Source organism: Podarcis muralis, chromosome 9 (genome assembly GCF_964188315.1).
Source record: "Podarcis muralis chromosome 9, rPodMur119.hap1.1, whole genome shotgun sequence".
Taxonomy (NCBI): Eukaryota; Metazoa; Chordata; class Lepidosauria; order Squamata; family Lacertidae; genus Podarcis; species Podarcis muralis.
In genome coordinates, this window is record NC_135663.1 from 20,658,918 (window position 1) to 20,672,322 (window position 13,405).

The 13,405-nt window shown below is 41.0% G+C and overlaps 1 protein-coding gene across 4 annotated transcripts in view; it reads left to right on the plus strand.

Moving 5' to 3' along the window:
* RAP1GDS1 (Rap1 GTPase-GDP dissociation stimulator 1) overlaps nt 1-13,405 on the plus strand; it is a 102,451-nt gene that overhangs the window by 25,782 nt on the left and 63,264 nt on the right. For 3 of the 4 annotated variants that reach the window (XM_028743425.2, XM_028743423.2, XM_028743426.2), the window contains exon 2: nt 8,580-8,690. In XM_028743425.2, the coding sequence (XP_028599258.1) occupies nt 8,580-8,690 (111 nt within the window). The remainder of the gene's footprint in view (nt 1-8,579; nt 8,691-13,405) is intronic. The other variant, XM_028743424.2, reaches the window with a different exon arrangement.

Consider the following 13,405-nt stretch of genomic DNA (forward strand, 5'->3'; position numbering starts at 1 on the left):
CGGAAGGTTAATGGCCACTTAGAACTGCAGAGATTTAATAGGATATCAGTAAAGTTAAGGGGAAAGAATGAAATAGGGTTAATACTCGGGATTTTAAAGGATCACTTTAATTTCATCATTTGATTGGAGTGAAGCTTTGAGCCACTCTTGTTTGAAAGTTTAATAGAAGCTTTATTCCCAGGAAATCCTTGGGTTGATCCTATCAGTTGGGCATTTTCATATAGATGCAGTATGCTCCTGCAATGGAAAACAGACTGCGGTGTTGTATAGTAATGAAGGCATTGTGTGATGGGCCATAATGTTTCCATACACCAGGGTGAACAAACACCCTGTTGGGGCTGAGAGAGACCGCTGCCTGAAACTACAGGCAGTGTAGACAGTATAGAACTACCAGAGGTCTAACCTAACAACATCAGAATCTTCCTTAAACTGAGCTAGACCAATGGTCCATCCACCTCAGTTTTGTCTACACTAACGGGCAGCAGGGGTTCAGTCAGGGGTCTCTTACAACCTTACCTGGAGAAGACTGGTATTGAACCTGGACCTTATGTAGGCCAGGCAGGCTAGACAGATGCTCTGTCACTGAGCGACAACCATTGCCAAAAAATTTAAGGTGCAAAGTGAGTGGAGCTTACACATGAAGGCCATTTTAAGTTGCTCCATGTAGTAGACAAGTCCTTGGTATGACAGATAGGTGGGCAACCCTGCCTGTCAGTCACTTGCCTGTCAGACGATTGATAAGTGGGTTGGTTTTACCCACCTATCAAATTCCCTTATGCAGCAGTTCCCAAACACTTAACAGACAATTGGCGCTTGGCAACCTTTGCACATAGACCGGGCAGAGTGATGAGCATAAGGCTGGCATGACTCCTTTCTGCAGGGAACTTGGTCATGCAGCCAATCCATCCACTTCTTAACCAGCCCCACATCTAATGTCACATCAGGTGTGGGGCGGGTGGCCCTGTTTGGATGGAAATTGCCTCGTGAACCAAATTGGAAAGCTGTGCATGGCCAAGTTTGTCCCATGTGCCACTGCTTTGAGAAAGAATACAAGCACCTGTCTGCCCAGTTGGTAGCTGCTCCGGATCTTTGATAGGTTAATAAGAGGGAACCACATCTGAAGGGCCACAGGTTCCCCATCCTTAGTGTAACTGATGGTGTGCATAATTTACTAAAGCTATAGCATTGAGGAGTTGCCTGCAAGCTCACCTGTGGCATTAGAACTTCAGAATCAATGATAGATTGAAGAAATAAGTAAGTGTGTGTGTATGTGTGGTGGCAGACTTTTTGATGCTAAATGAGTATATGCTATTTTTTTGTTTTAATTTTTAGTGGAAGTTGGCAATTCCACCCACATTCATTTATATTCTTTAGTAGTCTCAGCAGGAAGAAGCTAACTACCCAAAATCCAGCTTACTTTGGTGCTTGGCTAGCTCAAATCTGAAATAATGTTTTGTTTTGTTTTTTTTGTGAGGTATGAGACATTGTTGAAGTTGCACCCTGGTTTTGCATTTTCCCATAATGGAGGGGAATGGGTTGCGATAAGAGCCCTTGTCTGCAGCTATCATTTTCTTTGATTCCTTAAAAGCTAAGATGATTCCTTAGCTGGCAACTTCACAGTTCTTATGTGGTGAAATGAATCACAGCACTGTACCTTAAAACATGTTTCTTCTGCAGAAGATGATAATTAGCTGGGCTGTCCCCTGAGGAAAGAATGAAGCCAGAGAGAATTTACATGTTGTTGGTTTCACTAATTCTGGCATGTTTCCACCAGCATGTCCACATTTGTGAATGCCTGAAAATGGATCTCTTTTTGCTGTGCCTGTATTTGCATAATTCCTTCGGTGAAGAGTCTGGCATAGAGATACAGATTCTTTGCTATAGTTCTATAGATTATTATTCTAGCAATGAAAGGTCTATCCATTGGGATACATCAGAATAGTTTTGTTTTTCCGTCCAAATGACAACAAGCAGTGCATTGCTCATGCCCACGCTATTTAATGAAATTAATTCTGTACCTAAGATCTGTAGACTGCATCCCTCCTTCTTTGCTTACCATGGCTGATTGATTACTACCTGCTGAAGAGTCTTTTGTTGTGAGCAATTTATTCTGATGTAGATTTAGCTATGATTACAAAGGATTTTAGATTGTCTTTACCCATTGCGGACGCCTTTTGTTCCTAATGCCAGTTTAAAAAGCATTCCCCAAACCCCAATTAGCAATCTGCCCATGCCCTCTGTTTCTCCAGAGCTTTGTTGTTGTTGCTCGATTCAAGATGTATATATCTTGCAAAGCAAATAAACATGGCTGTGCCAATTTTATTTACTTAAATAAATGAAAATCCCCAAGACTCTGAATAATGAAAGCTTGGCTAGATGGTAATGTTTGATTGAAAACAAACATAAAATATCCAGTTAAAATCCAGTAGATGAAATATAGGAGGAATAATAATAATAATGGCTAATCTCTGACTCAGAAATGGGGATTAGCCCAATAAATATTGCCTTGGACATTTTTTGGTAGAGCTAGCAACCACTTTGGTTGTAACTTTTCTAAGCTCATTTGCAAGGTTGCTGATGTTTACTGTTCTTCAATAAGCAAGTTATAAGACATTAAGCAAAGTAAAATTCTTCATTCTCTTTTTGTTTACCAGAAAAGCTACACAGACCCTTCAGCTTTTATTGTCATGTTTGTTGCATTACACCTTGTATGTCTTTTATAGAGAGAACAACATATTCTAAGTGGCATAAATTATCTATAATCCTTTTGATGACTATTTCTGCCTCTGATTTCAAGCTTGTTATATTAGTGAAGCAATAGATTAATAAATAAATAAATAGCCCTGTCTGGACATAATCCCAAAGTGTGCTTATTTGAAGGGCTTGTGACCCCTTGTCCTTGGCCACAAGAAGATCAGAATGTTTTGCTTCAGTTTTTAACTAACCACAGTTTAGCATTATGTATGTCTTAAGCTCAGCAAACTGTGGATAGTCTGAAATTATGGCATACTGGAACAAGCCATGTGTGGTTTATGAAGCTGGCATGTTTCAGTAAACCATAGTTAAAGCTAACCACAGTTTAGTGTTTGGATGTAACGCCAAGCTTTGGGTAACTGAAAGCAGAAGCAGAGGTTTCTGATCTTCTTGTGGCCATGCCAGAAGCGAAGATTGGATGAGGAAGTGCATGAGCCAGACACTTGTTCACAAGGCTGTTAATGTGTCTGAACAAGGCCATTAAAGTGTGATAAGTGCTGCATGTTGATAGTATCAGCGAATTCCTTGGCTGGGATATTGAACATCCTTTGCATGAGTGGACGGCACTGCTGCTGGCATAGGGTTGCTGTCCCACAATTTCTTCTGATTCTGTCTTCCAAGTCTAGACCTCTACTGCATTATACCTCATGTTATTCTTGTTTTATGATCCTGAAGAGGGTAAGACATCACAGCAGGACTAGGAAGTAAAACAACTCTGCTGCACAAGCAAAGTTCTGATTGCACATCTTTGGATCAGTCCTTTATATTGTTGTTTTGTGACCTATAATTTTTATTTAAAAATTGCAACAGAATGCATTTCATTTCCATGGATAAGAGAAGAAGAAGAAGAGTTTGGATTTGATATCCCGCCTTTCACTCCCCTTCAGGAGTCTCAAAGCGGCTAACATTCTCCTTTCCCTTCCTCCCCCACAACAAACACTCTGTGAGGTGAGTGGGGCTGAGAGACTTCAAAGAAGCGTGACCGGCCCAGCAGCTGCATGTGGAGGAGCGGAGACGCGAACCCGGTTCCCCAGATTACGAGACTACCGCTCTTAACCACTACACCACACTGGCTCTCTAAGAATTTGTGTGTTTTTTCCATTGTTTTCATTACACCCGCCTTGTTACTGCCCTACTCTTGACATGTTCTTGCTACCTAACACTTTCGTCCTCTAACCACTTTTTATCTCATGAAGCAGAGGGGAGATCATTATTAAAATAAAACACGATCATTAACTGTAGTTTTATTAACCCTGATATTCATCTGTAGAGTTGCATGTACTAATGAGGCTTTGCCTTCTCAGCCGCCTCATTTAAATTCTGATTCAGCCATGAAATTCACTGGGTGTTCTTTTGCGTGTCACTGTCTGTTAGCCTAACCCACCTCACGGAGAGTTTTTCATGAAGATAAATTAGACAGGAAATACTGTAACTATACAAGACTGTTTATTGGGGTAGCATGTATGAAGTATATATAAAATAACTCCCCATTTTACTCTGCTCAGAAAATTAACGGACAGAGAGCATCCTTATCTGGAACGGACACTCAGCTTCTCTCAATATTATTTTCCTGGGAAAATGGTTTTTGTAGTTGGAAACGCCAGTATATTTCTGACAGTGCCACAAAGTTTTCAAGCCCTGCAGCTTTCTTAAGCAAGAATTCATCGCAGCCAAATTGGCAGATAAGCCAAGTCAGATACATTGCCTCTGAATTCAGAAAGCAGACTGGAACATTATCTTGACACCTCCAGGAACATAAAAAACTTCTCCACAGTAGAGGCATGATAAGAAGGCATGTGTTCTTGTAGCAGTTCTGGAGTAGTCAAGATTGGTCACTTACTACTTGGATTGACAGACTTATATTTATTTACTATTATAGGTAAATATACTATTATATGTTCTCTGTTCATTCCAATTTTCAGCTAAGTGTCTTCCAAAGTTGCTCACATCAATTTAAAAGGAGAAATATATCCAGTAACATTGGATGTTTCTGGACTGACCTTCCTATTCTAACTCTGTATTGTGTTCACCAGAGTGGAAAATACCTTTTCTGGCCAGCAAAGCTTATCTCCTATTGGGCCAAATGTTACAGTTTTTGAAAGTTTAAAGAGCAGCAAAAGACTGTTTGCAAAAGGGCTTTTAAATGGAGAAGTAGAGGAGGTCTGATGTTTGCTTCCACCCAGTAGTCCTAATCTAAACTGCTCCACATGCCTGCAATTTGCATTGCCAAAAAAACCCAAAACCCCTACCTCTTCCAAATTGATGCTTTCAGACATCCGCTGCAAAGGAACTGGCCAGTGAATTTTTTGCTTCCTCAGACACCTGTAATGGTCTGTTATATCACTCCTTTGTGATGCTTAAAACAGGAGTGAAAATGCTTTTCATAACTAACACTTTGGGGAGCTGGAGGAGATACATTGCTGCATTAAGATGTGCTTGGAATCTTCTTTCAGTACCTTTAGAGAACTGGAATAATATTTGAATAATTACAAGGATGCTCCTCATGGCATATGCTCTTTCTCAAAATGCAACCCAGATCCTTTCTGCATGAGGGAATACTATAAAACAAGCCTCTTTCATTGTTGTGCTTTGTTTTGATTTTGGCAGTTCTATCTTTCTGTTAGGTAGAAATCTACCTGCTTGCCTTCTTGTTGGAGCAATTAGTTTCTGCAACATCGAAATTAATTTTTAAAGTATTATACAGGGGACCCATATTGGACATCAAAGCAAAGAGTTTTTGGGTGTTGTTGTTTGATTGTAATGTATCTGAGACCAAGTTGCGGAAACAGGGCAAATTTTGATATGTATCCTTGATGGTTTTAGGTAAAGGTAAAGGGACCCCTGACATTAGGTCCAGTCGCAGACAACTCTGGGATTGCGGCACTCATCTTGCTTTATTGGCCGAGGGAGCTGGCATACAGCTTCCGGGTCATGTGGCCAGCATGACTAAGCTGCTTCTGGTGAACCAGAGCAGCGCACGGAAACACCTTTTACCTTCCCACCAGAGCGGTACCTATTTATCTACTTGCACTTCATGCTTTCGATCTGCTAGGTTGGCAGGAGCAGGGACTGAGCAACGGGAGCTCACCCCGTCACGGGGATTCGAACCGCCAACCTTCTGATCGGCAAACCCTAGGCTTTGTGGTTACATGCTCCTTATTTCCCCAAGCAGCAGCAAGTCCAGAATGCAACAGTGTGTAATTTCCTCTAAAAGAGAATTTATGGCTTCTAAAGCTGGTACCCCAACTTCTAATCTTGCATCAGATTCTGAAAGAACAATTGTTGCAGCAAAAGCTGCACCCAGTTTTCGCTAACTCCAGCTGTAAACATCTGCTTCCTCTGCCATTCTCTGCCTCATCCTAAATTCAGACTGCTCCATACTTCTCCCCCCCCCTTGAGACGGACACCCCCCCCCGCTATAAATCACTGGTTCCAGACTCTACCAGCAGGTAAATTACCAATTCAGGAAAACATGTGGAAATACATCAGCCAATCATCCCTGTCTTTTAGCAAGCACTCAGCAGAACACAGGATGGTTGCTTATCAGCCACAAGGAGAAGTGGAAGAAGGCTTTGGGGAAAGAGTTTAATACTGAGGGGTGGGGGTGCAATGGAACCGAAGAAGCCATGAGCTTCTGACTTGTTTGATCTAGTGCATCACTTCTGAACTGGACTCCCATTACAAATCTCTCAAAATATATGAGGCACCGAAGGAAATGAGACTTCAATTATCTACAGCAAGGAAGAAGTGGAATTGAAGCAACTATATTTTAGATTGCCTCATGTGGATGTTCCATTGCTTAGCAATCCTTTAGCTATGGAGTTCTCCATCTTCTTCAGGAACAGCTTAATTGAATAAAATAAAAATAAAAGGTGTGCTATATCATTATTCAAGCTAACAATTCCAATTCTTTATATACTTACCTAATGTGTATAGGCATTACTATTACCCAAATAGATACATATTTTAATCTACTGGCTGTGGAATGCTGAGGTGCAAATGTCCCCTTAATCAAGGTTTAAGAACTGATTGTTTTTCGTGATTGCTTTATTATGATGCTGATTTTGAAATGGTTTAAAATATTTTTTGAGTTGAGTTACAATGACAGATGTCCTCTGCTGTCTTATTTACTATTTTGCTGGTTGTTTTCTTATAGATAATTTTCTATGAATTTATGCACTGTAAACTACCTTGGGATGGTTTTTACCCTGAATACTGCATAAAATACTTTAAATATAAATAAATAAATGCTTTATACTTTTGTTGTTCACATGCCTTGGCATTTGCAAGAGATAGACATACCACAAAGTTGTCATATGGCAGGATTTGGATTAGGACAATAATTGTGTTACTTAGCAGAAATAGGAGGTATTTATCATTGTTTGGGGGGAGACATATCTCTGCTTTGCTGACTTAGCACTGCGGTGTGCATTTCATTCCCCTTCAGTTTCAATAGGACTTTCTTCCAAATAAGGACAGTTAGAATTACAGTCTTAGTGGGCATGGAATCTGAATTATTCCTTGTGTTTTTTTTAAAAGGCTAAGCCATTCACATGTAAGGTTAGTCATCATCTGGCAAAGAGAAGGAAAAACAACAACTAAGCTGCAGCTGTTAGCACTTACTATGCCTCTTGAATAAACAGAATATTTAAGGTGCTAGTGCCAGGCATGCTTTATGGGAACATAAATGTGCATCCACAGAAAACCTATTTTAAAATATGATCGGGGGCAGAGTATCAGTGGGAACTTCTTGGCCTCTTTCTTTTTCATTCCTGAAAGTTTCCTCATTCTCTCACAAAACGGAAAAGAGTAAAGTAGCTTCTGTATTCAGAACACAGCAACTATACAGTTGTGTTTGGCAATTGATTCTGTAATAATTGCTTATGTTATAGGGTTAGGGTTAACCTCAATATAGCTACCCTTGTACAGGGTCAAGGTATGAGATGACTTCTATGATGGTGAAGATTTTTTTTAAAAATTAATAACTACAAATAATATTTTCTGATTCCAGCTTTAGTCTTGTATAATCAATTATTGTGTGAGAGAGCACAATATAAGCTAACTTTAAGTCTTTGGATGAAAGTGATGATATCAATGTATTCTAGAATCCATGTCATATCAGAATATAATAACTATAGTGTGCAAACTTTTGAGTTCTTCACCAGGCTAGAAATAAAAGAAAGGAGAGGAGGAAAGAAAATAGGCTGATGGTGAAACCATGGAGCCTGCATCTGGTCATAGTCCTTAAGGTGCAGTGTGGGAGAAGGTAGCACATTAAAATGAGGGGTTGGGTACTAGGCAGGTTTCTGGTTGCACCAAAAGCTGCTGGGAAGAAGGAACAGTGACTGAGACTTCATGGTTCTACTGTCAGTTATCTCCAGTGTTAGAAACTCAGTTATATTAAGATAGGCGCCAAATGGCTCTTCAAACCAGGGTTGGAGTCGCTGCTCCTGATCTAGCCTGATGCAGAGTTCTGAAGAACTCAAAATGCCCAGTGTTTTGTGGCATTTTTGTTGGCCTAATAAAGGTATTGCCCTATTACTGAGTTTAGAATGCCTTTTGCTTGTTGTGTGACTTGGTAGTAGTGGTGGAAGTGAGTGTGTGGCCTGTAGCCAACTGGCTGCTGTGGGTCTGTTGTCTCCCCCCCCCCCCAAGAGAGTCTTTGCCCTGTTGGCATCAGGGAATGGGAGAGATAAAATAGTCAATGTCTTTTGTCGGCGCACTTGTTGGCATCACCTTATCTATGTTGATTTGCACTTTAAGCCCATAAGCTACAATTGACAGACCAGGACACTGATTTTGTTTTCTCCTTCATGTTATCCAAGCAGATAATCTAAGCGATGCCTTGAAGAAGCTGAAGATAACAGCTGTTGACAGCACAGCTGATAGCTTGGAGGGGTGCTTGGACTGTCTGCTTCAAGCTCTGGCTCAAAACAGTAAGTTTTATTGTTCCCTCCAATTTCATACCATATGATTCAATCAATAAATGATTATGGAGGTAATAAGTGTATCAAATGGAATAAATCTGTAAGTGGAACTGGCGCAATAGCTGTTTACGTTGAACAGAAATAGCAGAGGGTGAGGGAGACTTTAGAAACAAGAAAACTAAAACCCGGATATTAACAACAGCCAGACTATGGACCTGCAGATAAACCTGCACCCCAAGTCTCCACTGAGAAAAGTCTGCCCCCCCTTTTAAGATCTGTGCTTTATTATTAAGTTGAAAAGCTATCAGAATAATTTTGTGACACCAAGCCGTAGAATTCTGTATGAGAAAATGCAATTGTGGAGTCACAGTCACAAATAATGCTGGCTGCATTATTATTATTATTATTATTATTATTATTATTATTATTATCTTTGTGGAACAGAAAAGAATAGAAATACATGGAAAATAAACAGAAGGTACATGAAAGACAACTCACCAGAGCAGTAACTGAACACTACTGGCCTAGACTAGTGTGATGTTCGAGGCAGACTGTCATCTATATTCATCTCAAAAGTAGGGGGATGTTAGGAGACATAATAATGTTTCTGTCTCTGGAGTGTATTGTTGCCTCCCCAAACAATTTGGGGGTGATCCCTCCTGTGGGGTAGACAGGAATAAAAGGTGGTGATAATAATGATGCACCCCAACAAAAACCCAACAACTTGGGAACAAAGAAAAGCTGATAATAATGACGATGATGAGGCCTTTGAACTGCACTGCCCCTTGGGCAGAAGCAGCAGAAAGGTGAAGATGATAGTGATAGTAATGATGCCTTTGTGCTGGGTCTCTCTCCCCCAAGAATTTTGGAACAATCAGGAAAAGAGTGTTAATGATGATGGTGATAATAATGGAGGTGCTTCTGTACTGGGCTTCCCCATTCCAGCCATTTAGAAGTAGTTCCCGCTGTAGGGCATTCAGCAGCAACAGAAGCCATATCCTTCTCAACACACCCACATACTCAGCTGAGAACCATCTCCAGCAGCTGCCTACTGTAGGCAGCAAGACAAATACAGCCGCAACAGGGGGATTCCTGCATTTCTCCGCCCACCCCCACATTTTCAAAACGTTCCTCGAGCAGCTGTGTACTAGCTCTTCTGTGCAACTGTCCTGGCTCCTGTTCAGCTTGAAGCAGCAGCCCGAGTTCAAGGAGTTCAGGATCAAGAGAAGGAGGTTGGAACTGCAAGGAAGCAGCAGAGTTGTCCTCACAAGGCGGCATGTCCATCTGCTACTCTTCTGAAGATGTGGCAAGGCATGCTCACTTGTGAGGCTCTTGTGCCTTGCAAGACTGCCAAGAGTGCAGACACTCACTGAGTCGGCAAAGATGCAACTCTTCATATGAGTCTGTGGCCAGGTCCTGAGTGACCAGACTGTGGGCTCATCATCTGACTTGGCTCCTCCACCCCTAACGGTTGACTGATGCCCTCTCTGGGTTCTGTTGCTACGTTCCTTTCTCCAGAAGGGAAGAGAGTCTGGCTTCCCCTACTGGGGCAACCAGATCTGGAGGAAGTAAAAGTATGCCCACCTTTTTTAGCCCCAGTTCTCCAGTTTCAGCCTCCCCCACCTCACATTATTTTCATCATCATCATCATCATCCTTCCACTCCACTACTGAGCTTTGGAACATATGAGAGCAGGCAGCAAAATGAGTAATAGGAAATTCCCCCACTCCCCCCCCCCCCACACCTCAGCACAAAATATTTTTTGAAGCCTCTCAAGTGCCTGCTCACTGATGGCTCGACGTGGTTGGCAGGCAGCAAAATAAAACAAACCAAGCAGCAAATGGGTGGATTCTGCTGATCTTTCCATAACCGTATTTCCATGCTTTGGAGGACCTCGGGGATTCCCTTCTCCTGGTGTCCAACAAATCATTTCTTGCCTTCACTCATTTACTGAAAACACTGGCAGGATAAGAGCAATACCTTGTCAATACTGGCTATTACTAAATTTAATCAACGGATGGTTTAAAAAATGTCCGCAATTTAACTTTGAAGGAAAAGAGAAATTATTTTGTTTATGTCAGGCATAGACAAACTCGGCCCTCCAGATGTTTTGGGACTACAGCTCCCACCATCCCCGACCACTGGTCCTGTTAGCTGGAGATGGTGGGAGTTGTAGTCCCAAAACATCTGGAGGGCTGAGTTTGCCTACGCCTGGTTTACATAGTTCAAAATGGGGATATTTCTTCTAGTGATGTCTTACAGGAAACTACGTTATACCAGGGTTCCAATACCCACTTGGTTATGAAGCTCACTGGGTGAACCTTGGGTTAGTAACTATCTCTCAGAATAGCCTACCATGCAAAGTTGTTTTAAGGATAAAAATAGGGGGCGGGAACCATGTATGCCACCTTGAGCTCCTTGGAGGAAGGGTGGGGTATAAATGTAGCAATAACAAAATAAATAAATTCAGCTTGGTGACTGGCAACAGTTCTCTATCATCTCAGGCAGTTGACAGTGATTGAATTGGAGGCCTTTTAACATCCAGAGCATTTGCTGTGCCGCTGAACCAGGGTCCCTTCCCAAATACCTTTCTTGAACTCTACATGTAATGTTCCAGCTGTGTCCAATGTATTGGTTGCCATAATGAATCCTTTCTTGTTAGAAGGTGCTAAAAATTGTCATTTATTATACAGTTTGATCGCCCTATGCAATTCCACCCCATCTTATTTGGACAACAGTTGCTCCTGAAAATTCAGACCTTGGCCTTATCAGTCTTGGAAGATACTGAATTATTTGTTGGATCATTTTTGTCCTCCGTTTTTCAGCTTGGGCTCCTAATGAGGCTGCTAACATATTAATCTCAGTTATGGAAACATCTCCTACTGGGACTAAACTCTCAAACAGCCATCAGCTCATGGTCCCAAGATGGTCAGCCATCAACTGAACCATTGACCTGAAAACTTATAATTGGCCAAGCCAACCAAGTTTGTCCTATTTTCCATAGATTGTCTAGTGAGGTTTAATATTGTGTCAATGAAGGTATTATTTTTTTAAAGACACCAGATGAGTCTTGAATGGAGAGTTAAATCTTAAATTTACAAAGAAACAAAAATAAAGTCTCCTGTTAACAAAAACTTACTTTGAAGGATATAATTTCCTTTTATTTAAACCATTTTTATCCTGCCCTTCACACTATGGTAGCTTCTAGCAGTCAAAACTAGCTGTCTCTGTTTGAACATTCCTTGTTCTGAGTTGAAGTTGGTAGTGACCAAGCGCAGAGTCTCCTTGGTGGTGGTGGACTGCTTGTGAAACACTCTACCAGGGGCCCACAGCTGGTACCTACTCTTTTCAGCCTTTTGGGTGAAAGATAAAAACACTGGGTTGTATCCAGCTGCATTCTACTCAGACAAGACCCATTTAAATTAATGAACCTAAGTTAGTCATGTCTGTTAACTCTAATGAGTCTACTCTGATTGGACTAGCATTGGTTAAAACTGTTGTTCTCCCAAGAGCTTTGTGAATTTATTCTGTTGCCGTATCTCCGAGTCTACAGTACTTTATTTTGTGTTATTGTTGTTGCTTTTGCCTCCATTTTATTTTATTTTTATTACAGTGGTACCTCAGGTTAAGAACTTAATTCATTCTGGAGGTCTGTTCTTAACCTGAGGTACCACTTTAGCTAAGGTACCACTCTGCCGCGCCGCCAGAGCACGATTTCTGTTCTCATCCGGAAGCAAAGTTCTTACCCCGAGGTACTATTTATGGGTTAGCAGAGTCTGTAACCTGAAGCGTCTGTAACCCAAGGTACCACTGTAATTGCTTTCTGCCTTATAAGATTTTAAAGCAGTGGTTGTCAAACTTTTTTCCTCTGGGCTGCATTTTCAGAATAAAATTTGCTCGCACTACACTGAATTTTTTATTGGTAAGAAACACATTGGAAAACAAAAAGAAACAACTCCTATCAGTGCTTGAATTGTAACATAGAGCACAACTACTTTATAATATGAGCATGGGATACCCAGAAAGTATAAAACAATCCAGGTACATAGGAAAATGTATCATTCCCAAAATATAATCATAAACGAGTCTTCTCCAGCACTGAGTTTGAACGGCGATTCTAGATCGCATCTAGGATTGTCCTCAGTATCACTTGATGTGCTTGCTCTCATTTTGAGAAGATATCTATCCATATTCTGAAAATTAAAGAAATTATTTTGATAAGATATGATACTGAACTACACTGAAATATTTAAAGGGAACTGAACCAGACCTTGTAAAAACTCTGTTCCTTATTCTTGTCAATGTTACGTCATAGAGTTGGCACCTGGAATTGGATACTAACTGCTGGAGTATCTGCACTTAATTCAAGATGCTGGTTTTCAGACCTGAGGTGATAGGCTGCTCACCCTAATAACTATAGAGATTCCGGATTAGAAGATTATTCCAACCTTTGGCCTTGGTGTGACTTTCATAAGTCACCAACGCTCCAACAGAGACAAAAAAAATTCTTTTAATGAAATCCTCTGACTAGCCTAAAAAGAAAATGTCTGGCATTTCCAGTAGTTTAACAATCTTGCTGGGTCCCAAATGTTCCCTTACATGTTGTTAATCTGCCTTCCTGAGCAAGGAAAGCAAAAGAAGGTCTGGTTTGATGGATTCTCATCTGCCCTTTTCCTAGTTGGTCTCCCCTGTGGCTCATTACCTTCCATATTCTGTAGTGCTAT